Raw genomic sequence first — 27,934 nt, 5'->3', positions numbered from 1 at the left:
CCGTGTTGGAAGATAACCTCCATTTTATTTCCACATGCAGATATACCTAATTATTTAGCAGCAGCCTATTGTCTTCAGTGTAGTTGTCAATTCCTTGATCAATCTCAGGTGAAGAGAAGACTTTACTACAATGGCGTCATCAGCAGGTATCCCCAAGGATCTCTCCTAGCTGTATGAGAGGCTGATCTCCAAGCTGGCAGACAAAGTCTTCCGTGATGTCTGGAGCATCGCAGGCGTCGTCGTTGTTTCTCATCTGTACCGTCACCATAACTCTGAGCCTGGCTCTGAACAGCCAGCAAGAGACAGCAGAGTCCACATGAAAGTAGATCCAGCCTCGTCTAAAGAACCAGACAGTGACAGCCCCAAACCTCCAGTCAAAACAGAGGTAGGACCTGAAAATGATTCAGAGATAACACTCCTAGTAGAAGAATCTCTTCTGCAGAAAGCCCAGAAGTCGAACGTCAAAGTTGGGAGGGCGAGAACTCAGTCCAAAGACACCAAACCCCAGACCAGAAACTCATTCAAGAAACATGTTCTATTATTTACCGATTATGAATCCCCTGTTTCTGATATTATTACTTTTGTTATTGTGCTGATGAGGATGTAGATAAACTAAAATATGAAAAACCACAGGAAGATTTTCATTTTATTTTTCACAACATTGAAATGAAGTAACATGATAATGTACTGCAGCCCTACAAGTGGCATTGTTAATTTGTTGTATCTGAAAGAGGATGGTCATTCAGTCTTAACTTTGATGATCAGAGTCCTGGGGAGATCTGTTTTGATGATCAAAGTCCTAGGGATCTGTCGTCTGAGGACTGAGTGGATCGCAGACTGGTGTCTGATCACCTGTAATATGAAGAAGCAGGATCAACTCACCAGAATGCAGTTCTTTACCTTCAGCACAGGTTTAGATCACTTATTCGATATATTGAGCACCATCACTATCTTACCTTCCCCTTCTGTGCTTGTGACACTAGGTGTGTCTGACGTGGATGTGGCCCGCTCAACATGTTCTTGATGGCTCTCTGGACTTCCTGATTCAACATGTTCTTGATGGCTCTCTGGACTTCCTGATTCAACATGTTCTTGATGGCTCTCTGGACTTCCTGATTCAACATGTTCTTGATGGCTCTCTGGACTTCCTGATTCAACATGTTCTTGATGGCTCTCTGGACTTCCTGATTCAACATGTTCTTGATGGCTCTCTGGACTTCCTGATTCAACATGTTCTGTCATTTCTGCAGTTGTACAACCTGATTTGTCTGAAGCCATGAGATCTGCAAAACTATCCTGCTGTTTTCCTGAAAGAAAACATTTGACATGTTTACTGTTGAAAAGGTTGTTCCTTGTTTATCAGTCTTGACATGGTTCATGGAGCCAGATAGACCAGTGGGGATTCAACACTACACTGGCACCTAACAGCTCTCCTGTAGTGGCCCTGTTTTTCATGGTCCTTCTAGTCGGATAGATCTATACTGAAAGAAAATAGAAACGCTACATGCAACAATTTCAAAGATTTTGCTGAGTTACAATTCATATAAGGTAATCACTCAATTGAAATAAATAAATTAGGCCGTAATCTATGGATTTCACATGACTGGGCAGGGGCGCAGCCATTGGTGGGCCTGGGAGGGCATAGGCCCACCCACTTGGGAGCCAAGCCAACCCACTGGGGAGCCAGGCCCAGCCAATGGGGAGCCAAGCCAACCCACTGGGGAGCCAGGCCCAGCCAATGGGGAGCCAAGCCAACCCACTGGGGAGCCAGGCCCAGCCAATGGGGAGCCAGGCCCAGCCAATGGGGAGCCAGGCCCAGCCAATGGGGAGCCAAGCCAACCCAATGGGGAGCCAGGCCCAGCCAATGGGGAGCCAAGCCAACCCACTGGGGAGCCAGGCCCAGCCAATGGGGAGCCAAGCCAACCCACTGGGGAGCCAGGCCCAGCCAATGGGGAGCCAAGCCAACCCACTGGGGAGCCAGGCCCAGCCAATGGGGAGCCAAGCCAACCCACTGGGGAGCCAGGCCCAGCCAATCAGAATGAGTTTTTCCCCACAAAAGGGCTTTATTACAGACATAAATACTCATCCTCTGGCAAAGGAGAAATGCTCATTAACACTAACAGGGATGAACACATTTCTGCTAAAACAATTAAGAGAAATAAGCTTTTTGTGTGTATGGAACATTTCTGGGATCTTTTATTTCAGCTCATAAAACACGGGACCAACACTTTACATGTTGCGTTTTATATTTTTGTTCAGTGTAGTTACTGAACTGTGATTGGTTACCTAGCGGTGTGGGATCCATTTTCCCATTGCTGGTCAGGTCTCTGTCTGAGGTGATGTCACCAAACAGGAAGTGTATCTTCTCCTGGGCATGCTCCTGATTGGAGGAGCCGTGGAGGGCGTTGTGGAGGATGTCTGAGGCGAAGCGGGCCCTCAGGGACCCCGGGGCCGTCACCTTGGCCAGGACAGGGTCTGTGGGGCCCATCATGGACCTCCACTCCTCCACAGTATTTTCCTTGGTCAGCACCAGCAGCATGCAGGGGCCGCTACAGAGACAGGGAGAGAATGTGGGGTTTTAGATTCTTCATCTTCTTCATCTTCTTCCCTGAGCATTACTAACGGTTCCTGTTTAAAGAGGGTGGTGACAATTACAATTGAAGCACATGTTCAGATGATGCTGCATGAGACTGACAGCACAGGAAGCTTCTGACATTACAGTCTCCATCTGCACCCAGAGCCATAGGCCTGCCCATCTCTCCCCAGAGCCATAGGCCTGCCCATCTCTAGGTCAGTCTTTACCCAGAGCCATAGGCCTGCCCATCTCTAGGTCAGTCTTTACCCAGAGCCATAGGCCTGCCCATCTCTAGGTCTGTCTTTACCCAGAGCCATAGGCCTGCCCATCTCTACCCAGAGCCATAGGCCTGCCCATCTCTAGCCCTGTCTTTACCCAGAGCCATAGGCCTGCCCATCTCTAGGTCTGTCTCTGTCTTTACCCAGAGCCATAGGCCTGCCCATCTCTAGCCCTGTCTTTACCCAGAGCCATAGGCCTGCCCATCTCTAGGTCTGTCTTTACCCAGAGCCATAGGCCTGCCCATCTCTAGGTCTGTCTTTACCCAGAGCCATAGGCCTGCCCATCTCTAGCCCTGTCTTTACCCAGAGCCATAGGCCTGCCCATCTCTAGGTCTGTCTTTACCCAGAGCCATAGGCCTGCCCATCTCTAGGTCTGTCTTTACCCAGAGCCATAGGCCTGCCAATCTCTAGGTCTGTCTTTACCCAGAGCCATAGGCCTGCCCATCTCTAGCCCTGTCTTTACCCAGAGCCATAGGCCTGCCCATCTCTAGGTCTGTCTTTACCCAGAGCCATAGGCCTGCCCATCTCTAGCCCTGTCTTTACCCAGAGCCATAGGCCTGCCCATCTCTAGGTCTGTCTTTACCCAGAGCCATAGGCCTGCCCATCTCTAGGTCTGTCTTTACCCAGAGCCATAGGCCTGCCCATCTCTAGCCCTGTCTTTACCCAGAGCCATAGGCCTGCCCATCTCTAGGTCTGTCTTTACCCAGAGCCATAGGCCTGCCCATCTCTAGGTCTGTCTTTACCCAGAGCCATAGGCCTGCCCATCTCTAGCCCTGTCTTTAACCAGAGCCATAGGCCTGCCCATCTCTAGGTCTGTCTCTGTCTTTACCCAGAGCCATAGGCCTGCCCATCTCTAGGTCTGTCTCTGTCTTTACCCAGAGCCATAGGCCTGCCCATCTCTAGGTCTGTCTTTACCCAGAGCCATAGGCCTGCCCATCTCTAGGTCTGTCTCTGTCTTTACCCAGAGCCATAGGCCTGCCCATCTCTAGGTCTGTCTCTGTCTTTACCCAGAGCCATAGGCCTGCCCATCTCTAGGTCTGTCTCTGTCTTTACCCAGAGCCATAGGCCTGCCCATCTCTAGGTCTGTCTTTACCCAGAGCCATAGGCCTGCCCATCTCTAGGTCTGTCTCTGTCTTTACCCAGAGCCATAGGCCTGCCCATCTCTAGGTCTGTCTCCATCTTTACCCAGAGCCATAGGCCTGCCCATCTCTAGGTCTGTCTCTGTCTTTACCCAGAGCCATAGGCCTGCCCATCTCTAGGTCTGTCTCTGTCTTTACCCAGAGCCATAGGCCTGCCCATCTCTAGGTCTGTCTCCATCTTTACCCAGAGCCATAGGCCTGCCCATCTCTAGGTCTGTCTCTGTCTTTACCCAGAGCCATAGGCCTGCCCATCTCTAGGTCTGTCTCTGTCTTTACCCAGAGCCATAGGCCTGCCCATCTCTAGGTCTGTCTCCATCTTTACCCAGAGCCATAGGCCTGCCCGTCTCTAGGTCTGTCTCTGTCTTTACCCAGAGCCATAGGCCTGCCCATCTCTAGGTCTGTCTCTGTCTTTACCCAGAGCCATAGGCCTGCCCATCTCTAGGTCTGTCTCTGTCTTTACCCAGAGCCATAGGCCTGCCCATCTCTAGGTCTGTCTCTGTCTTTACCCAGAGCCATAGGCCTGCCCATCTCTAGGTCTGTCTCTGTCTTTACCCAGAGCCATAGGCCTGCCCATCTCTAGGTCTGTCTTTACCCAGAGCCATAGGCCTGCCCATCTCTAGGTCTGTCTTTACCCAGAGCCATAGGCCTGCCCATCTCTAGGTCTGTCTTTACCCAGAGCCATAGGCCTGCCCATCTCTAGGTCTGTCTCTGTCTTTACCCAGAGCCATAGGCCTGCCCATCTCTAGGTCTGTCTCTGTCTTTACCCAGAGCCATAGGCCTGCCCATCTCTAGGTCTGTCTCTGTCTTTACCCAGAGCCATAGGCCTGCCCATCTCTAGGTCTGTCTCTGTCTTTACCCAGAGCCATAGGCCTGCCCATCTCTAGGTCTGTCTCTGTCTTTACCCAGAGCCATAGGCCTGCCCATCTCTAGGTCTGTCTTTACCCAGAGCCATAGGCCTGCCCGTCTCTAGGTCTGTCTCTGTCTTTACCCAGAGCCATAGGCCTGCCCATCTCTAGGTCTGTCTCTGTCTTTACCCAGAGCCATTGGCCTGCCCATCTCTAGGTCTGTCTCTGTCTTTACCCAGAGCCATAGGCCTGCCCATCTCTAGGTCTGTCTTTACCCAGAGCCATAGGCCTGCCCATCTCTAGGTCTGTCTTTACCCAGAGCCATAGGCCTGCCCATCTCTAGGTCTGTCTTTACCCAGAGCCATAGGCCTGCCCATCTCTAGGTCTGTCTCTGTCTTTACCCAGAGCCATAGGCCTGCCCATCTCTAGGTCTGTCTCTGTCTTTACCCAGAGCCATAGGCCTGCCCATCTCTAGGTCTGTCTCTGTCTTTACCCAGAGCCATAGGCCTGCCCATCTCTAGGTCTGTCTTTACCCAGAGCCATAGGCCTGCCCATCTCTAGGTCTGTCTTTACCCAGAGCCATAGGCCTGCCCATCTCTAGGTCTGTCTTTACCCAGAGCCATAGGCCTGCCCATCTCTAGGTCTGTCTCTGTCTTTACCCAGAGCCATAGGCCTGCCCATCTCTAGGTCTGTCTCTGTCTTTACCCAGAGCCATAGGCCTGCCCATCTCTAGGTCTGTCTCTGTCTTTACCCAGAGCCATAGGCCTGCCCATCTCTAGGTCTGTCTCCATCTTTACCCAGAGCCATAGGCCTGCCCATCTCTAGGTCTGTCTCCATCTTTACCCAGAGCCATAGGCCTGCCCATCTCTAGGTCTGTCTCTGTCTTTACCCAGAGCCATAGGCCTGCCCATCTCTAGGTCTGTCTCCATCTTTACCCAGAGCCATAGGCCTGCCCATCTCTAGGTCTGTCTCTGTCTTTACCCAGAGCCATAGGCCTGCCCATCTCTAGGTCTGTCTCTGTCTTTACCCAGAGCCATAGGCCTGCCCATCTCTAGGTCTGTCTCCATCTTTACCCAGAGCCATAGGCCTGCCCGTCTCTAGGTCTGTCTCTGTCTTTACCCAGAGCCATAGGCCTGCCCATCTCTAGGTCTGTCTCTGTCTTTACCCAGAGCCATAGGCCTGCCCATCTCTAGGTCTGTCTCTGTCTTTACCCAGAGCCATAGGCCTGCCCATCTCTAGGTCTGTCTCTGTCTTTACCCAGAGCCATAGGCCTGCCCATCTCTAGGTCTGTCTCTGTCTTTACCCAGAGCCATAGGCCTGCCCATCTCTAGGTCTGTCTTTACCCAGAGCCATAGGCCTGCCCATCTCTAGGTCTGTCTTTACCCAGAGCCATAGGCCTGCCCATCTCTAGGTCTGTCTTTACCCAGAGCCATAGGCCTGCCCATCTCTAGGTCTGTCTCTGTCTTTACCCAGAGCCATAGGCCTGCCCATCTCTAGGTCTGTCTCTGTCTTTACCCAGAGCCATAGGCCTGCCCATCTCTAGGTCTGTCTCTGTCTTTACCCAGAGCCATAGGCCTGCCCATCTCTAGGTCTGTCTCTGTCTTTACCCAGAGCCATAGGCCTGCCCATCTCTAGGTCTGTCTCCATCTTTACCCAGAGCCATAGGCCTGCCCATCTCTAGGTCTGTCTCCATCTTTACCCAGAGCCATAGGCCTGCCCATCTCTAGGTCTGTCTCTGTCTTTACCCAGAGCCATAGGCCTGCCCATCTCTAGGTCTGTCTCCATCTTTACCCAGAGCCATAGGCCTGCCCACCTCTAGGTCTGTCTCTGTCTTTACCCAGAGCCATAGGCCTGCCCATCTCTAGGTCTGTCTCTGTCTTTACCCAGAGCCATAGGCCTGCCCATCTCTAGGTCAGTCTCTGTCTTTACCCAGAGCCATAGGCCTGCCCATCTCTAGGTCTGTCTCTGTCTTTACCCAGAGCCATAGGCCTGCCCATCTCTAGGTCAGTCTCCGTCTTTACCCAGAGCCATAGGCCTGCCCATCTCTAGGTCTGTCTCTGTCTTTACCCAGAGCCATAGGCCTGCCCGTCTCTAGGTCTGTCTCTGTCTTTACCCAGAGCCATAGGCCTGCCCATCTCTAGGTCTGTCTCTGTCTTTACCCAGAGCCATAGGCCTGCCCATCTCTAGGTCTGTCTCTGTCTTTACCCAGAGCCATAGGCCTGCCCATCTCTAGGTCTGTCTCTGTCTTTACCCAGAGCCATAGGCCTGCCCATCTCTAGGTCTGTCTCCATCTTTACCCAGAGCCATAGGCCTGCCCATCTCTAGGTCTGTCTCTGTCTGCACCCAGAGCCATAGGCCTGCCCATCTCTAGGTCTGTCTCTGTCTTTACCCAGAGCCATAGGCCTGCCCATCTCTAGGTCTGTCTCTGTCTTTACCCAGAGCCATAGGCCTGCCCGTCTCTAGGTCTGTCTCTGTCTTTACCCAGAGCCATAGGCCTGCCCATCTCTAGGTCTGTCTCTGTCTTTACCCAGAGCCATAGGCCTGCCCATCTCTAGGTCTGTCTCTGTCTTTACCCAGAGCCATAGGCCTGCCCATCTCTAGGTCTGTCTCTGTCTTTACCCAGAGCCATAGGCCTGCCCATCTCTAGGTCTGTCTCTGTCTTTACCCAGAGCCATAGGCCTGCCCATCTCTAGGTCTGTCTCTGTCTGCACCGTCTTTCTGTTTGCTGTGTAATTTGTATTTGTATTTATTATGGATCCCCAATCACAGTTCTACTCTTCCTGGGGTCCAGCAAAATTAAGGCAGTTCATACAATTTTAAAAACATTACAATACATTCACAGATTTCACAACACACTGTGTGCCCTCAGGCCCCTACTCCACTACCACATATCTACAGTACAAATTCCATGTGTACGTGTGTGTATAGTGTGTATGTTATCGTGTGTGTGTATGCATGTGTCTTTGTCTATGTTTGTGTTGCATCACAGTCCCCGCTTTTCCATAACGTGTATTTTTATCTTTTTTTTTTTAAATCTGATTTTACTGCTTGCATCAGTTACTTGATGTCGAATAGAGTTCCATGTAGTCATGGCTCTATGTAGTACTGTGCGCCTCCCATAGTCTGTTCTGGACTTGGGGACTGTGAAGAGACCTCTGGTGGCATGTCTTGTGGGGTATGCATGGGTGACCGAGCTGTACGCCAGTAATTCAAACAGACAGCTCAGTGCACCCAACATGTCAACACCTCTCATAAACACAAGTAGTGATGAAGTCAATCTCTCCTCCACTTTGAGCCAGGAGAGATCGACATGCATATTATTAATGTTAGCACTCTGTGTACGTCCAAGGGCCAGCCATGCTGCCCTGTTCTGAGCCAATTGCAAAAGTCCTTTTTTGTGGCACCTGACCACATGACTGAACAGTAGTCCAGGTGCGACAAAACTAGGGCCTGTAGGACCTGCCTTGTTGATAGTGCTGTTAAGAAGGTAGAGTAGCGCTTTATTATGGACAGACTTCTCGCCATCTTAGCTACTGTTGTATCAATATGTTTTGACCATGACAGTTTACAATCCAGGGTTACTCCAAGCAGTTTAGTCACCTCAACTTGCTCAATTTCCACATTATTTATTACAAGATTTAGTTGAAGTTTAGGGTTTAGTGAATGATTTGTCCCAAATACAATGCTTTTAGTTTTGGAAATATTTAGGACTAACTTATTCCTTGCCACCCATTCTGAAACTAACTGCAACTCTTTGTTAAGTGTTGCAGTCATTTCAGTTGCTGTAGTAGCTGACGTGTATATTGTTGAGTCATCCACATACATAGACACTCTGGCTTTACTCAAAGCCAGTGGCATGTCATTAGTAAAGATTGAAAAAATTAAGGGGCCTAGACAGCTGCCCTGGGGAATTCCTGATTCTACCTGGATTATGTTGGAGAGGCTTCCATTAAAGAACACCCTCTGTGTTCTGTTAGACAGGTAACTCTTTATCCACATAATAGCAGGGGGTGTAAAGCCATAACACATACGTTTTTCCAGCAGCAGACTATGATCGATAATATCTAAATCCGCACTGAAGTCTAACAAAACAGCCCCCACAATCTTTTTATCATCAATTTCTCTCAGCCAATCATCAGTCATTTGTGTAAGTGCTGTGCTTGTTGAATGTCCTTCTCTATAAGCATGCTGAAAGTTTGTTGTCAATTTGTTTACTGTAAAATAGCATTGTATCTGGTCAAACACATTTTTTTCCAATAGCTTACTAAGTGTTGATAACAGGCTAATTGGTGCTCCAAAGCTTTTGACTATTATTCTTTATGTCATTTGTAATAAATCAATGGAGGAGCTCATCTGAGAGGAAGACATGTCTAAATTCTACATGTACAGTACTTTGGCTGAAGATCCTGGCTTGAGTTTGCATGAAGATTTGTGCTAAAAGGTCAACTGCAGCAGCTTTAGAAACAAGCCATGGTTGTGAGTGAGGTCATCTTGGCTCCAGCACTAACCCAGAGCTGACCTCTAACCCAGAGCTGACCTCTAACCCAGAGCTGATCTCTAACCCAGAGCTGACCTCTAACCCAGAGCTGATCTCTAACCCAGAGCTGATCTCCAACCCAGAGCTGACCTCCAACACTAACCCAGAGCTGACCTCTAACCCAGAGCTGACCTCCAACACTAACCCAGAGCTGATCTCCAACCCAGAGCTGACCTCCACCTCTAACCCAGAGCTGACCTCTAACCCAGAGCTGACCTCTAACCCAGAGCTGACCTCTAACCCAGAGCTGACCTCTAACCCAGAGCTGACCTCCACCTCTAACCCAGAGCTGATCTCTAACCCAGAGCTGACCTCTAACCCAGAGCTGACCTCTAACCCAGAGCTGATCTCTAACCCAGAGCTGACCTCTAACCCAGAGCTGACCTCTAACCCAGAGCTGACCTCTAACCCAGAGCTGACCTCCAACACTAACCCAGAGCTGACCTCTAACCCAGAGCTGATCTCTAACCCAGAGCTGATCTCTAACCCAGAGCTGACCTCCAACACTAACCCAGAGCTGACCTCTAACCCAGAGCTGATCTCTAACCCAGAGCTGACCTCTAACCCAGAGCTGACCTCTAACCCAGAGCTGACCTCTAACCCAGAGCTGACCTCTAACCCAGAGCTGACCTCCACCTCTAACCCAGAGCTGATCTCTAACCCAGAGATGACCTCTAACCCAGAGCTGACCTCTAACCCAGAGCTGACCTCTAACCCAGAGCTGACCTCTAACCCAGAGCTGACCTCCAACACTAACCCAGAGCTGACCTCTAACCCAGAGCTGATCTCTAACCCAGAGCTGACCTCTAACCCAGAGCTGACCTCTAACCCAGAGCTGACCTCCAACCCAGAGCTGATCTCTAACCCAGAGCTGACCTCTAACCCAGAGCTGATCTCCAACCCAGAGCTGACCTCCACCTCTAACCCAGAGCTGACCTCTAACCCAGAGCTGACCTCTAACCCAGAGCTGACCTCTAACCCAGAGCTGATCTCTAACCCAGAGCTGACCTCTAACCCAGAGCTGATCTCTAACCCAGAGCTGACCTCCAACCCAGAGCTGACCTCCACCTCTAACCCAGAGCTGATCTCTAACCCAGAGCTGACCTCTAACCCAGAGCTGACCTCTAACCCAGAGCTGACCTCCACCTCTAACCCAGAGCTGACCTCTAACCCAGAGCTGATCTCCAACCCAGAGCTGATCTCCAACCCAGAGCTGACCTCCACCTCTAACCCAGAGCTGACCTCTAACCCAGAGCTGACCTCTAACCCAGAGCTGATCTCTAACCCAGAGCTGACCTCTAACCCAGAGCTGATCTCTAACCCAGAGCTGATCTCTAACCCAGAGCTGACCTCCACCTCTAACCCAGAGCTGACCTCTAACCCAGAGCTGACCTCTAACCCAGAGCTGATCTCTAACCCAGAGCTGATCTCTAACCCAGAGCTGATCTCTAACCCAGAGCTGATCTCTAACCCAGAGCTGACCTTCACCTCTAACCCAGAGCTGACCTCTAACCCAGAGCTGACCTCTAACCCAGAGCTGATCTCTAACCCAGAGCTGACCTCCAACACTAACCCAGAGCTGACCTCTAACCCAGAGCTGACCTCTAACCCAGAGCTGATCTCTAACCCAGAGCTGACCTCCACCTCTAACCCAGAGCTGACCTCTAACCCAGAGCTGACCTCTAACCCAGAGCTGACCTCTAACACTAACTCAGAGCTGACCTCTAACCCAGAGCTGACCTCTAACCCAGAGATGACCTCTAACCCAGAGCTGACCTCTAACCCAGAGCTGATCTCTAACCCAGAGCTGACCTCTAACCCAGAGCTGACCTCTAACCCAGAGCTGACCTCTAACCCAGAGCTGACCTCTAACCCAGAGCTGACCTCTAACCCAGAGCTGATCTCTAACCCAGAGCTGATCTCTAACCCAGAGCTGACCTCCAACACTAACCCAGAGCTGATCTCTAACCCAGAGCTGACCTCCACCTCTAACCCAGAGCTGACCTCTAACCCAGAGCTGACCTCTAACCCAGAGCTGACCTCTAACCCAGAGCTGACCTCTAACCCAGAGCTGACCTCCAACACTAACCCAGAGCTGATCTCTAACCCAGAGCTGACCTCTAACCCAGAGCTGACCTCTAACCCAGAGCTGATCTCTAACCCAGAGCTGACCTCTAACCCAGAGCTGACCTCCAACACTAACCCAGAGCTGACCTCTAACCCAGAGCTGACCTCCAACCCAGAGCTGATCTCCAACCCAGAGCTGACCTCCACCTCTAACCCAGAGCTGACCTCTAACCCAGAGCTGATCTCTAACCCAGAGCTGATCTCCAACCCAGAGCTGACCTCCACCTCTAACCCAGAGCTGACCTCTAACCCAGAGCTGACCTCTAACCCAGAGCTGATCTCTAACCCAGAGCTGATCTCTAACCCAGAGCTGATCTCTAACCCAGAGCTGACCTCTAACCCAGAGCTGACCTCCAACACTAACCCAGAGCTGACCTCTAACCCAGAGCTGACCTCCAACACTAACCCAGAGCTCAGTACTAACCCAGAGCCAGATAGATAGGATTCTACCTGCACATGAAGTCAACCAGCTGTCTGTAGAAAGGTGTGTCTCTGTGCTCTCTGTAGAGCTCCTCAGCCATGTCTCTGGACAACACCGCCTCCTTCAGCTGGGAGATAGAGAAACCTGCAGCACGGATCTCCCCCAGGATCTCCTCTGAGAGGGGGAGGAAGGGAGGTTGAGTAGAGAGTACATGTGCTCACTTTATACCCTGCTGTACAACTGACTAAGGACCGGTTTGGATAACGGGTACATAGTCAATGAACTTACAGTATATTGTGTATTGATTGATTGACTGATTTAGAGAATGTACCTCTATGTTCGGCCATGGCATCAGGCTTAATGATGGCCAGAGTCTGCTGTTTAGGGAAGAAGAAGTGGATCTCCTCCTCTGCCTCCTCCCTGCTGGCACTGCCATGGAGCTGGTTCATCTGGTCCTCCTCACTGGCCACTATGAACTGGGCCCTGAGGCTGAGGGGACAGTGAGAGAGAACAGTGAGAGAGAACAGTGAGAGAGAACAGTGAGAGGGGACAGTGAGAGAGAACAGTGAGAGAGAACAGTGAGAGAGAACAGCGAGAGAGAACAGCGAGAGAGAACAGTGAGAGAGAACAGTGAGAGAGAACAGTGAGAGAGAACAGTGAGCGAGAACAGTGAGCGAGAACAGTGAGAGAGAACAGTGAGAGAGAACAGCGAGAGAGAACAGTGAGAGAGAACAGTGAGAGAGAACAGTGAGAGAGAACAGTGAGAGAGAACAGCGAGAGAGAACAGTGAGAGAGAACAGTGAGAGAGAACAGTGAGCGAGAACAGTGAGCGAGAACAGTGAGAGAGAACAGTGAGAGAGAACAGTGAGAGAGAACAGTGAGAGAGAACAGTGAGAGAGAACAGTGAGAGAGAACAGTGAGAGAGAACAGTGAGAGAGGCACTACAAAGGAGAGGGGACACAGGCAATGTTTTCAACACAGTATCACATTTAGGGAAACAAGGTTATAATGGCTGAAAAGTGTTTTCTTGTCCAGGGACATGTCTCAAATGGTCCCTGTTCCGTTCTGTAGACACTGAGTGTATAAAACATTCAGAACAGTTGCACCCTTCCCATTCGCCCTCAGAACAGTTGCACCCTTCCCATTCGCCCTCAGAACAGTTGCACCCTTCCCATTCGCCCTCAGAACAGTTGCACCCTTCCCATTCGCCCTCAGAACAGTTGCACCCTTCCCATTCGCCCTCAGAACAGTTGCACCCTTCCCATTCGCCCTCAGAACAGTTGCACCCTTCCCATTCGCCCTCAGAACAGTTGCACCCTTCCCATTCGCCCTCAGAACAGTTGCACACTTCCCATTCGCCCTCAGAACAGTTGCACCCTTCCCATTTGCCCTCAGAACAGTTGCACACTTCCCATTCGCCCTCAGAACAGTTGCACCCTTCCCATTTGCCCTCAGAACAGCCTCAATTCGTTGGGGCATGGACTCTACAAGGTGTCGAAAGTGCTGGCCCATGTTAACTCTAGGGCTGACCCCATTAGTCGACCTCTAGGGCTGACCCCATTAGTCGACCTCTAGGGCTGACCCCATTAGTCGACCTCTAGGGCTGACCCCATTAGTCGACCTCTAGGGCTGACCCCATTAGTCGACCTCTAGGGCTGACCCCATTAGTCGACTGGTCGATTGTTTGGTCGATAGGCTGTTGGTAGACCAATATCTTTTTAGTTGAGCAGTGGCAAATATATTTAAAAACATATTATGGCACATGAGACAGCTGTCTGATCCACGTCTGTCTTAGTAGACTAATAGATTGTGGAGGAACACCAGTATCCCCAGTAGTAGTATATTTACTGTTAATTACCATCATTTATCATCTACAATGTTTGTTTAAAATTACTGTCATTTCTGTTTATGGATTGAATATATTATTATTATTAGTCTGACCGTTGTCATGGACACGTTGTTGGCAGAGCGCACAATCTAGGCTACACAGTTTTGGTTTATTTCATTATATTTACAAGTTCTCAACTGATTCATTGTCTTTTGTTTGGAGCGCTCCTTGTCAATCTTGAGTAAGGACACGCACCTGATTACGCATAGAAGTAGGCTACCTGGCCTGTGTGATAATGTAGGCTTATAAATGTGCCCAATTGAGGATCTGATACTATTTCTGATTGTCTTAACTCGCCATCACTGTGGAGCTTCTCAAAGTAATTTTTTCTTCACCTCAAACAGCAAGTAAACGAAGTCTGTTTTTACATCCATTGAGAATAATAGTTCCTTAGCGTAGCCTATTGGAAAAATCTTTCCAGGGCTTTCCCTTTCGATAACCAATCAGCATGAAAAGGGAAAAGAATGTCACGCTCTGATCTAGTGGAAACGTCATAAAAAAGGCCTACCTGATTACTTCTTATCCTTGTGCAAATAGCCTACAGCTGTGTCTGTCTGTCCAGAGCTCACTGGCACAGGAAACTCTGAGGGCCCAGAATATGTTATACAATGTTGCAAGGTTGCTAGCATGAGCTTGGGCCGGACAAAGGTAATAGTTTTAAGTTCCTTGCAGACAGGCCATGCGTAGCCAATGTGATTTACTTATAGGATATTCATTTTTTATCAGGATATTTTCTACCTGCAGGTTGCAATGTTTTTTATTTGTTGGATTTGTATCATTTTCATTTCTATGTAATTTTTATTAACCACGACATTGATTTTAAGATATGAAGACTTTATTATAAATTAAATTAAACTGTTCCACGAAAACGTGCATATGAAAATCATAATTGGTACGCAGATCAGTAGAAATGTTACGATAACTTGGCACTCCAAACGGAAAAGGTTTCCGACCGCTGGTGTAGCCTATTACCGGCAACTTCAGGAGCGTAACGGCCGAATCTGCAACGACCAGAAGCAGCGTGAGGAGGGTCGGGAGGAGGAGGGTCGGGAGGAGGAGGGTCGGGAGGAGGAGGGCCGGGAGGAGGAGGGTCGGGAGGAGGAGGAGGGCCGGGAGGAGGGGGGCCGGGAGGAGGAGGGTCGGGAGGAAGAGGGCCAGGAGGAGGAGGGTCGGGAGGAGGAGGGTCGGGAGGAGAGTCGGGAGGAGGGTCGTCGGGAGGAAGGGGGTCGGGAGGAGGAAGGCCGGGAGGAGGAGGGTCGGGAGGAGGGGGGTCGGGAGGAGGAGGGTCGGGAGGAGAGTCGGGAGGAGGGTCGTCGGGAGGAAGAGGGCCGGGAGGAGGAGGGCCGGGAGGAGGAGGGTCGGGAGGAGGAGGGTCGGGAACAGGTTTTTTTTCTTCTGGTTAGGCTATTTTGATCTCTGGCTCACTCTTTAGTAATTTGTGTGTCTTCATTTTTAATCGCAGTGCTTAAAAGCAATAGACAAGCTCAGTAGCGTACATACATTGCCTTGCAAAAGTATTCATCCCCCTTGGCGTTTTTCCTATTTTGTTGCATTACAACCTGTAATTGAAATTGATTTTTATTTGGATTTCATGTGATGGATATACACAAAATAGTCCAAATTGGTGAAGTGAAATGAAAAAAATAACTTGTTTCAAAAAATTCTACAAAATAAATAACGGAAAAGTGGTGCGTGCATATGTATTCACCCCCTTTGCTATGAAGCCCTTAAATAAGATCTGGTGCAACCAATTACCTTCAGAAGTCACATAATTAGTTAAATAAAGTCCACCTGTGTGCAATCTAAGTGTCACATGATCTCAGTATATATACACCTGTTCTGAAAGGCCCCAGAGTCTGCAACACCCATAAGCAAGGGGCACCACCAAGCAAGTGGCACCATGAAGACCAAGGAGCTCTCCAAACAGGTCAGGGACAAAGTTGTGGAGGAGTACAGATCAGGGTTGGGTTATAAAAAAAATATCCGAAACGTTGAACATCCCACGGAGCACCATTTTTTAAAAATCCATTATTAAAAAATGGAAATTATATTGCACCACAACAAACCTGCCAAGAGAGGGCCGCCCACCAAAACTCACGGACCAGGCAAGGAGGGCATTAATCAGAGAGGCAACAAAGAGACCAAAGATAATCCTGAAGGAGCTGCAAAGCTCTACAGCGGAGATTGGAGTATCTGTCCATAGGACCACTTTAAGCCGTACACTCCACAGAGCTGGGCTTTACGGAAGAGTGGCCAGAAAAAAGCCATTGCTTAAAGAAAGAAATAAGCAAACATGTTTGGTGTTCGCCAAAAGGCATGTGGGAGACTCCCCAAACATATGGAAGAAGGTACCCTGGTCAGATGAGACTAAAACTGAGCTTTTTGACAATCAAGGAAAATGCTATGTCTGGCGCAAACCCAATACCTCTCATCACCCCGAGAACACAATCCCCACAGTGAAGCATGGTGGTGGCAGCATCATGCTGTGGGATGTTTTTCATCGGCAGGGACTGGGAAACTGGTCAGAATTGAAGGAATTATGGATGGCGCTAAATACAGGGAAATTCTTGAGGGAAACCTGTTTCAGTCTTCCAGAGATTTGAGACTGGGACGGAGGTTCACCTTCCAGCAGGACGATGACCCTAAGCATACTGCTAAAGCAACACTCAAGTGGTTTAAGGGGAAACATTGAAATGTATTTGAATTGCCTAGTCAAAGCCCAGACCTCAATCCAATTGAGAATCTGTGGTATGACTTAAAGATTGCTGTACACCAGCGGAACCCATCCAACTTGAAGGAGCTGGAGCAGTTTTGCCTTGAAGAATGGGCAGAAATCCCAGTGGCTAAATGTGCCAAGCTTATAGAGACATACCCCAAGAGACTTGCAGCTGTAATTGCTGCAAAAGATGGCTCTACAAAGTATTGACTTTGGGGGGGTGAATAGTTATGCACGCTCAAATTGTCTGTTTTATTGTCTTATTTCTTGTTTGTTTCACCCAAAAAAATATTTAGCATCTTCAAAGTGGTAGGCTTGTTGTGTAAATCAAATGATACAAACCCCCAGAAAATCCAATTTAATTCCAGGTTGTAAGGCAACAAAATAGGAAAAATGCCAAGGGGGATGAATACTTTGGCAAGCCGCTGTATAGTTGATTTTATTCTAACATTTGGTGTGTCTAAATATGGAACAATACGTTTTAAAATTCAGACCAATTGGTCAAAAGAACAGACGACTCTCGGTCGACTAAGATTTATTTTAGTCCCTAGTTGACTCTGCGTTCCACAGGGATGCTGGCCCATGTTGACTCCATTGCTTCCCACAGTTGTGTCAAGTTTGCTGGATGTCCTTTGGGTGGTGGACCATTGTTGATACACGCTGGAAACTGTTGAGCGTGAAAAAAGGTATTGATACAAACCGGTGCGCCTGGCACCTACTACCATACCCCTTTCAAAGGCACTTAAATATTTTGTCTTGCCCATTCACCCTCTGGAATGGCACACATACACAATCCATGTCTCAATTGTCTCAAGGCTTAAAAAATCCTTCTTTAAAACTGTCTCCTCCCCTTCATCTACACTGATTGAAGTGGTTTTAACAAGTGACATCAATAAGGGATCATAGCTTTCACCTGGATTCACCTGGTCAGTCTATGTCATGGAAAGAGCAGGTGTTCTTAATGTTTTGTCCACTCAGTGTACATGGTCCAGCACATTGATTCCTCTTGTGGGGCAGGACACATGTTGGGGATATTTTGGGAACATATGTTTTAAACATGCTTGGTTAAAGTCACCAGCGACAATAAAGACTGCTCTTAATGTACACTCAGTGTATATACACACTACTTACGACCAGAGTCCTATGGGACCAGAGTCCTACGGGACCAGAGTCATATGGGACCAGATGGGACCAGAGACCTATGGGACCAGATGGGACCAGAGACCTATGGGACCAGAGACCTATGAGACCAGATCGGACCAGAGTCCTATGGGACCAGATGGGACCAGAGTCCTATGGGACCAGAGCCCTATGGTACCAGAGTCCTATGGGACCAGATGGGACCAGAGTCCTATGGTACCAGAGCCCTATGGGACCAGAGTCCTATGGGACCAGATGGGACCAGAGTCCTATGGGACCAGAGTCCTATGGGACCAGAGTCCTATGGTACCAGAGCCATATGGTACCAGAGTCCTATGGGACCAGAGTCCTATGGTACCAGAGTCCTATGGGACCAGAGCCCTATGGGACCAGAGCCCTATGGGACCAGAGTCCTATGGTACCAGAGCCATATGGTACCAGAGTCCTATGGGACCAGAGCCCTATGGTACCAGAGCCCTATGGGACCAGAGCCCTATGGGACCAGATGGGACCAGAGACCTTTGGTACCAGAGTCCTATGGGACCAGAGCCATATGGTACCAGAGTCCTATAGGACCAGAGTCCTATGGTACCAGAGTCCTATGTTACCTAGTCAAAAGTAGTGCACTTTATAAGGGCTAGTGGTACCAGTGGGGTTGCTCCTCCCTGGCCCTGCTGACGTCTTTCGGACCCAGAAGTTGCCTCCAGTGGTCCACAGCTCCTGTCCTGGCCAGGGCCAGAGCCAACAGAGGACCACTGTAACAGAAAAACAGTCAACAGAGCCACACAGGACCACTGTAACAGACATGGGGGGAATAATAGACTAGGGGGAATAATAGACTAGGGGGAATAATAGACTAGGGGGAATAATAGACTAGGGGGAATAATAGACTAGGGGGAATAATAGACTAGGGGGGAATAATAGACTAGGGGGAATAATAGACTAGGGGGAATAATAGACTAGGGGGGGAATAATAGACTAGGGGGGGAATAATAGACTAGGGGGGGAATAATAGACTAGGGGGGGAATAATAGACTAGGGGGGGAATAATAGACTAGGGGGGGAATAATAGACTAGGGGGAATAATAGACTAGGGGGGGAATAATAGACTAGGGGGAATAATAGACTAGGGGGAATAATAGACTAGGGGGGGAATAATAGACTAGGGGGGGAATAATAGACTAGGGGGGGAATAATAGACTAGGGGGAATAATAGACTAGGGGGGGAATAATAGACTAGGGGGAATAATAGACTAGGGGGGGAATAATAGACTAGGGGGGGAATAATAGACTAGGGGGAATAATAGACTAGGGGGGGAATAATAGACTAGGGGGAATAATAGACCAGGGGGAATAATAGACTAGGGGGAATAATAGACTAGGGGGAATAATAGACTAGGGGGGGAATAATAGACTAGGGGGGGAATAATAGACTAGGGGGAATAATAGACTAGGGGGAATAATAGACTAGGGGGGATAATAGACTAGGGGGAATAATAGACTAGGGGGGGAATAATAGACTAGGGGGAATAATAGACTGGGGGGGAATAATAGACTAGGGGGGAATAATAGACTAGGGGGGGAATAATAGACTAGGGGGGGAATAATAGACTAGGGGGGAATAATAGACTGGGGGGAATAATAGACTAGGGGGAATAATAGACTAGGGGGAATAATAGACTAGGGGGGGAATAATAGACTAGGGGGAATAATAGACTAGGGGGGAATAATAGACTAGGGGGAATAATAGACTAGGGGGAATAATAGACTAGGGGGAATAATAGACTAGGGGGAATAATAGACTAGGGGGAATAATAGACTAGGGGGGGAATAATAGACTAGGGGGAATAATAGACTAGGGGGGGAATAATAGACTAGGGGGAATAATAGACTAGGGGGAATAATAGACTAGGGGGAATAATATACTAGGGGGAATAATAGACTAGGGGGAATAATAGACTAGGGGGAATAATAGACTAGGGGGGGAATAATAGACTAGGGGGAATAATAGACATGGGGGAATAATAGACTAGGGGGGGAATAATAGACTAGGGGGAATAATAGACTAGGGGGGGAATAATAGACTAGGGGGAATAATAGACTAGGGGGAATAATAGACTAGGGGGGGAATAATAGACTAGGGGGAATAATAGACTAGGGGGAATAATAGACTAGGGGGGGAATAATAGACTAGGGGGAATAATAGACTAGGGGGGGAATAATAGACTAGGGGGGAATAATAGACTAGGGGGAATAATAGACTAGGGGGGGAATAATAGACTAGGGGGAATAATAGACTAGGGGGAATAATAGACTAGGGGGGGAATAATAGACTAGGGGGAATAATAGACTAGGGGGGGAATAATAGACTAGGGGGAATAATAGACTAGGGGGAATAATAGACTAGGGGGAATAATAGACTAGGGGGGGAATAATAGACTAGGGGGAATAATAGACTAGGGGGGGAATAATAGACTAGGGGGAATAATAGACTAGGGGGGGAATAATAGACTAGGGGGAATATTAGACTGGGGGGGGATAATAGGACCCTGAGTTTCGAGGTCACTGATTCTGTTTGAGTGCCCAGTTGGTAGTTGATTTGTGATCTTGCTTTGATATTGTAGTTCTCTAGTGTTTCATTTGTCAGATGGTTACCTGGTCATGTTGTGCAGTAGGACAGGGAAGTGTCAGATGGTTACCTGGTCATGTTGTGCAGTAGGACAGGGAAGTGTCAGATGGTTACCTGGTCATGTTGTGCAGTAGGACAGGGAAGTGTCAGATGGTTACCTGGTCATGTTGTGCAGTAGGACAGGGAAGTGTCAGATGGTTACCTGGTCATGTTGTGCAGTAGGACAGGGAAGTGTCAGATGGTTACCTGGTCATGTTGTGCAGTAGGACAGGGAAGTGTCAGATGGTTACCTGGTCATGTTGTGCAGTAGGACAGGGAAGTGTCAGATGGTTACCTGGTCATGTTGTGCAGTAGGACAGGGAAGCAGATGGTTACCTGGTCATGTTGTGCAGTAGGACAGGGAAGTGTCAGATGGTTACCTGGTCATGTTGTGCAGTAGGACAGGGAAGCAGATGGTTACCTGGTCATGTTGTGCAGTAGGACAGGGAAGTGTCAGATGGTTACCTGGTCATGTTGTGCAGTAGGACAGGGAAGTGTCAGATGGTTACCTGGTCATGTTGTGCAGTAGGACAGGGAAGTGTCAGATGGTTACCTGGTCATGTTGTGCAGTAGGACAGGGAAGTGTCAGATGGTTACCTGGTCATGTTGTGCAGTAGGACAGGGAAGTGTCAGATGGTTACCTGGTCATGTTGTGCAGTAGGACAGGGAAGTGTCAGATGGTTACCTGGTCATGTTGTGCAGTAGGACAGGGAAGTGTCAGATGGTTACCTGGTCATGTTGTGCAGTAGGACAGGGAAGTGTCAGATGGTTACCTGGTCATGTTGTGCAGTAGGACAGGGAAGCAGATGGTTACCTGGTCATGTTGTGCAGTAGGACAGGGAAGTGTCAGATGGTTACCTGGTCATGTTGTGCAGTAGGACAGGGAAGTGTCAGATGGTTACCTGGTCATGTTGTGCAGTAGGACAGGGAAGTGTCAGATGGTTACCTGGTCATGTTGTGCAGTAGGACAGGGAAGCAGATGGTTACCTGGTCATGTTGTGCAGTAGGACAGGGAAGTGTCAGATGGTTACCTGGTCATGTTGTGCAGTAGGACAGGGAAGTGTCAGATGGTTACCTGGTCATGTTGTGCAGTAGGACAGGGAAGTGTCAGATGGTTACCTGGTCATGTTGTGCAGTAGGACAGGGAAGTGTCAGATGGTAACCTGGTCATGTTGTGCAGTAGGACAGGGAAGTGTCAGATGGTTACCTGGTCATGTTGTGCAGTAGGACAGGGAAGTGTCAGATGGTTACCTGGTCATGTTGTGCAGTAGGACAGGGAAGTGTCAGATGGTTACCTGGTCATGTTGTGCAGTAGGACAGGGAAGTGTCAGATGGTTACCTGGTCATGTTGTGCAGTAGGACAGGGAAGTGTCAGATGGTTACCTGGTCATGTTGTGCAGTAGGACAGGGAAGTGTCAGATGGTTACCTGGTCATGTTGTGCAGTAGGACAGGGAAGTGTCAGATGGTTACCTGGTCATGTTGTGCAGTAGGACAGGGAAGCAGATGGTTACCTGGTCATGTTGTGCAGTAGGACAGGGAAGTGTCAGATGGTTACCTGGTCATGTTGTGCAGTAGGACAGGGAAGTGTCAGATGGTTACCTGGTCATGTTGTGCAGTAGGACAGGGAAGTGTCAGATGGTTACCTGGTCATGTTGTGCAGTAGGACAGGGAAGTGTCAGATGGTTACCTGGTCATGTTGTGCAGTAGGACAGGGAAGTGTCAGATGGTTACCTGGTCATGTTGTGCAGTAGGACAGGGAAGTGTCAGATGGTTACCTGGTCATGTTGTGCAGTAGGACAGGGAAGTGTCAGATGGTTACCTGGTCATGTTGTGCAGTAGGACAGGGAAGTGTCAGATGGTTACCTGGTCATGTTGTGCAGTAGGACAGGGAAGCAGATGGTTACCTGGTCATGTTGTGCAGTAGGACAGGGAAGTGTCAGATGGTTACCTGGTCATGTTGTGCAGTAGGACAGGGAAGTGTCAGATGGTTACCTGGTCATGTTGTGCAGTAGGACAGGGAAGTGTCAGATGGTTACCTGGTCATGTTGTGCAGTAGGACAGGGAAGTGTCAGATGGTTACCTGGTCATGTTGTGCAGTAGGACAGGGAAGCAGATGGTTACCTGGTCATGTTGTGCAGTAGGACAGGGAAGTAGTCCTGGTCTACCTGTCGTCTGTAGAACCGTCTGGCCTGTTCCTCTGTTAACATCACCTCTTTCTGGAGAGACACAGTGAAGCCAGCCTCGTGGATACGAGACAAGATCTCATCTGGAAAACACAACAATACTGAAGCCAGCCTCATTGAGACCAGACCAGATCTCATCTGGAACACAATACTTTAGAAAAGGCAAACAAAAGTATGTTTAAATTTGCTTCAGGACTATTTCTGATATTTATTTGTTGAGGAATCGCTAATAAACGGTGTGAGGATGAAACGTTGAATATCTCAGAACGCGAATGACTTCTTCACTAAATACAGGCCTGGCCTGTGATGCTGATGTCCTGGTATTTGTATTTGTGTCCAGTAATTGGCAGGCCCCCACCTCTGCTCTCCCTGGCGAGGTCGGGCCGGATGATAGCCAGTGTCCTCTCCACTCGCCCTTCCTCCTCGTGCTGCTCTGCCCGGGAAGAGGTCCTGAAGCTGGGGAAGAAGAAGGCCAGCTCCCTGCTGGCCTGGTGGCTGTCGTCACTACCGTGGAGCGCGTTGAACAAGGTTTCACTGCCATACTGGGCACGTAGGCTAGGGGAGGGAGGAGGAGAGGGGGAGAGGGGAGAGGAAGGAGAAGGAGGGGGGGAGGGGAGACAGAGGAGGAGGGAGAGGAGGAGGGGAGACAGAGGGGAGAGGAAGGAGAAGGAGGGGGGGAGGGGAGACAGAGGAGGAGGGAGAGGAGGAGGGGAGACAGAGGGGAGAGGAAGGGAGGAGGAGGGGGGAGGGGAGACAGAGGAGGGGAGGAGGAGGAGGAGAGAGGGAGAGAAGAGGGGAATAGGAGGGCAGATGGTTACTCTGCTGGTGACCAGTGAGCATAGTGAGGAGAGAAACGTTACCTTGGGTGTGTCTGTTCTGTTGGAGCAACAATCTGTGTAGATACATTCAGTGAAGTGAATGTCCACACAGGCCTAAAACTAAGCACTTATGTGTTGTACACATATTAAAAGCCATCAAATGTTTGTAATGAATATTGAATTTATGTCCCTTTAATATTATGATAATTGAGCATTGTACCCTTGTGCTGTTTCTGGATTAGGAGTCTGTTTCTGGATTAGGAGTCTGTTTCTGGATTAGGAGTGTGTTTCTGGATTAGGAGTGTGTTTCAGGATTTGGAGTCTGTTTCTGTATTAGGAGTCTGTTTCTGCATTAGGACTGTTTCTGGATTAGGAGTCTGTTTCTGGATTAGGAGTCTGTTTCTGGATTAGGAGTCTGTTTCTGGATTAGGAGTGTTTCTGGATTAGGAGTCTGTTTCTGGATTAGGACTGTGTTTCTGGATTAGGAGTCTGTTTCTGGATTAGGAGTCTGTTTCTGGATTAGGAGTCTGTTTCTGGATTAGGAGTCTGTTTCTGGAATAGGAGTGTGTTTCTGGATTAGGACTGTGTTTCTGGATTAGGAGTGTGTTTCTGGATTAGGAGTCTGTTTCTGGATTAGGAGTCTGTTTCTGGATTAGGACTGTTTCTGGATTAGGAGTCTGTTTCTGGATTAGGACTGTTTCTGGATTAGGACTGTGTTTCTCATTTAGGAATCTGTTTCTGGATTAGGAGTATGTCATGTTTTTAACTGTACCTCTCAGGTTTATCCCTCCTGGCTTCCTCTATGTCTGCTGGACCAATGAACTCCCTCCATGCTGGCACCACATGACCTGACCCCTCACCCTGAGAGATCACCAGGACGTGGGAGGGGCCGCTGGACATGAACTGGATCAGGTCCTCAAAACAGGCCTGGGAATACACAGGTAATAGTGATGGGCATTCTGAATATTTTCAGGTGAGCCAGATCTTTTAGCTCTGTTCACCTAAAAGAGACGTTTGGCTCCCAAACTGCTCTTTGTTCAGTAGTGCTTAAAAATGAATGAAAAACCATGAAAAATAAATAGCAAATTTTTATTATAAAGCCAAAAAAAGTTTCCTATCATGATCTCAGATCGTGAAACGTGAGTTCAAATCTATTTTTTTACCTGACGAATGAAGAATACAAAAATAACACATTGCAAAAATGAGCAGAATGAGTCTCTCTCTCTCCTCACTACATTTACATCTATCCAGAGCGACTTACAGTTAGTGAGTGCATACATTACTTTATTTTTTTCATACTGGCCCCCCGTGGGAATCGTACCCACAACCTTAGCGTTGCAAACGCCATGCTCTACCAACTGAGCTACATCCCTGCCGGCCATTCCCTCCCCTACCCTGGACGACGCTGGGCCACTTGTGCGCCGCCCCATGGGTCTCCCGGTCGCGGCCGGCTATGACAGAGCCTGGATTCAAACTAGGATCTCTAGTGGCACAGCTAGCACTGCGATGCAGTGCCTTAGACCACTGCGCCACTCAGGACTACCTATGGTTCCTGCAGTGAGGAGTTATCATCTTCAGACAATGTTTTTTAAAATAATTTATCTACAGATAATCGTTTCCTGTAGCTCAAAAAGCAGTAATAGCAGTATGCAAATCAGGGTGCCAAATTAACATCTCTTTCACAGATGCGATTCGGTTCCAGACGTACACCAGAAAGATCTGTTCAAAAGGAGCTGTTAGTTTGCGAACGACCCATTACTAACGGGTAACACACAGGCAATGATGACTGAATCTTGAGTTAGGCTAAACATATAAAGCCAGGTTCCCAGAGACAGATTAAGCCTAGTCCTAGCATGGAAAGCATACTCAATGGTAAATTATAAAATGTAAATCTCCATTGAAATAACTTTTTAGTGTATGATTGGGCTTAATCTGGGGCTGGAAAACCAGCTCACAGTGTAATGTACACATGTTGTAGCTCTTCCTATGATTTACAACACATTTTCCACCTATTTCTAAATCTCTTAGCTATAATTGGCTACAGCCATGAACTGCTTGGTGAATGGAAACAGAACCCTTAGTCAGCATGTCTATTTGGGGCATGTTGTATGGAATACTGCATCTACGTGAGAGTGTGATGTCCAACAACATGCTTTGAGAAGGATGTGTATCCACTACTATCGGTGTGATGTTATGTGCTGCTGAGTGAATGTATGTTTGGCTGGGAGGCTGCCAAGATGGTGAATATGTGTTCCTCTGTAGGAGCAGCACAGTATCTGTTTTTAACATAACATAACACTCTGACATCTTCAGCAGATTTAAACATTCTCCTCTTTGGTTCTCTGTACTGTACCTCTCCTGCTTTGTTCTGGTAGAAATCTACTGACCTGTCCTGCTTTGTTCTGGCAGAAATCTACTGACCTCTCCTGCTTTGTTCTGGCAGAAATCTACTGACCTCTCCTGCTTTGTTCTGGTAGAAATCTACTGACCTCTCCTGCTTTGTTCTGGTAGAAATCTACTGACCTGTCCTACTTTGTTCTGGCAGAAATCTACTGACCTCTCCTGCTTTGTTCTGGTAGAAATCTCGTGCTTCAGAGTCGCTCAGCGTTCTCTCCTCGTGGGCTAGGATCTCAAACCCGGCATCCTGAATCTTCATGATAATCTCACTAGCTTTGCCGTGACCCACAGCGTTTGGTTTGATGATGGCCACCGTGTATGATTTACTGGCTGGAACTACAGACAGAGAGTTCCTTGGCTGTAAAACACTGGTTAAAGTTGACAGAAAATGATTAAAAGGACCACATAAGGTGTATAAGTAGCTACAGTACCAAGTACATCTTCATCACTCTGATCCTCCTCCTCTTCCTCATCTATCAAACCGTCATCTTTCACCTGAACAACACAAAGCAGAGTGATTTTTTTTAACTCTCAAGCAATCAGCATGTTTGAGTGTACCTTGCTGTTTGCAAGTGCATGTAGGTGTTTGTGTCTGTCTGTCTGTCACCACTCTGCGTTCCCCTCCCTCCTCCAGGACAGTCTTCTCCCTGGCCAGTTCCTCCAACACCATCCTCTGGAGAAGAGGTGCGTTAGCCCCCCGCAGCACACACACCATCTCACCCCCCTGAACCAGATACAGAGGTTAGGGTCATCATCCTCTGGAGGAGAGGATCATTAGCCCCCCACAGCACGAGAGAGAGAGAGAGAGAGAGTGAGAGTGAGAGTGAGAGAGAGAGAGAGAGAGAGAGAGAGAGAGAGAGAGAGAGAGAGAGAGAGAGAGAGAGAGAGAGAGAGAGAGAGAGAGAGAGAGAGAGAGAGAGAGAGAGAGAGAGAGAGAGAGAGAGAGAGAGAGAGACTTACCCCATAGAACAGGAAGGTGGGCTCACACTTCCCCCTGTACCTTTCTAGAGCATCAATACTGTCAGCTTTTGCCTGCAAGGAAAACCAGTTCAATTTAAACAAAAGCCTTTTTAAATATAATGTTTTCAGAAATGTAATTCTAAATGTAATGATATTTGTCTGTTGTGTTCACCGTGGCAAAATGTAACAGGTCATCTCCCAGTTCATTTTTGATCTTCCTCAGTAAGCTGACAACAGCACGGCATGGACCACACCACTGCTGGTACACATCTACAACTGAAAGCGACAGAGACACAGGACAGGAGTCAGTACTATGCAGGCACATCCTGCAGTAACCAGCATGAACACATGGGGGCAGCAGCATGCAGTGGAAGTCAATCATACATTTCTCTTTGAATAACCGAGTAAGAGGAACGTTTTCATTGCAATAATGAAACAAACAAGTCACAACATACAGCCAGGGAGAAACGGCTACATGTAAGTAAGTATATGCAAACAAAGCACATCATTCTTACCTGTTAACCCTTTAGTTGCAAGCATCTCATCCCATTGCTCTTGGTTTGCGACAGACGCCTGGAGAAAATAGTACCAAAAAAAGAACAGCAGTGTTAGCTAACGTTACATTCTGATCACAGATTGAGCGGCCCATCACTCCCACCTTGGATATCTGCTAAAAAGGTATGTTTGACCGACCGACCTGCAAGATTACTTCTTTCTTTTTGCCAGCCATCTTAATAATGTACCATCTGAGAACACTATTTGTAACAATAAATCTCCAAACGTTATTTGCAGGCAACAACAAACAAAAAAAACAGTATTTAGAAGTGGAGTTGAGAGTGTGTTTGGCTTCCAAACTATTGAACTAGCTAACTCTTGTTTGCCTTCTCGTTGCTAAGCAATGCTCTTCTTTGGGTATCCATTGATTTGCCACTGGGTGGCGCCAGAGCCTGCTATTTGCAGAAAGCTTTTGGTGTCTCCAGTGCGCTATTTATTTTTATTTTAGCTAGCTAGCCAAAATGACATTGCAAACGCCAATAACATTTGCATGCATCTACTGTTGTGCTAGGCTCTGTTCTGTCAAGGCTGACAGCTGTGTTGACATGACAACTGGGTCCGAATTCTGAACCCTTCGAATGGATCATGTGACAAAAGGGTTTGTTTTGATTGGCTGTTGCTTGCAACTAGTTGCACAAAGTTGAAACGTTTCAACTGAATGCAACCAAAGTTACAGATGAGTTGCA

The 27,934-nt window shown here is 48.4% G+C and overlaps 2 protein-coding genes across 4 annotated transcripts in view; both read right to left on the bottom strand.

Moving 5' to 3' along the window:
• The window catches only part of LOC311129748 (neuron navigator 3-like), a 753,845-nt gene that overhangs the window by 630,571 nt on the left and 95,340 nt on the right, over window positions 1-27,934 (bottom strand). The gene's annotated exons all lie outside the window — the stretch shown is intronic.
• On the bottom strand, window positions 140-27,423 carry LOC311128761 (thioredoxin domain-containing protein 6-like; the record flags this gene model as incomplete). The annotated part of the gene is made up of 16 exons (XM_084161007.1): window positions 140-392; window positions 995-1,307; window positions 2,287-2,549; window positions 11,952-12,096; window positions 12,254-12,411; window positions 18,314-18,421; window positions 22,457-22,601; window positions 22,877-23,073; window positions 24,109-24,263; window positions 25,894-26,063; window positions 26,165-26,228; window positions 26,341-26,457; window positions 26,694-26,765; window positions 26,866-26,969; window positions 27,209-27,266; window positions 27,391-27,423. 16 exons carry the CDS (start codon window positions 27,421-27,423, stop codon window positions 140-142), a joined length of 2,355 nt encoding a protein of 784 aa, XP_084017133.1.

This window comes from Coregonus lavaretus (assembly GCF_964263955.1).
Source record: "Coregonus lavaretus genome assembly, chromosome: 5".
Lineage (NCBI taxonomy): Eukaryota > Metazoa > Chordata > Actinopteri > Salmoniformes > Salmonidae > Coregonus > Coregonus lavaretus.
This window is presented reverse-complemented; position numbering and strand designations above follow the sequence as displayed.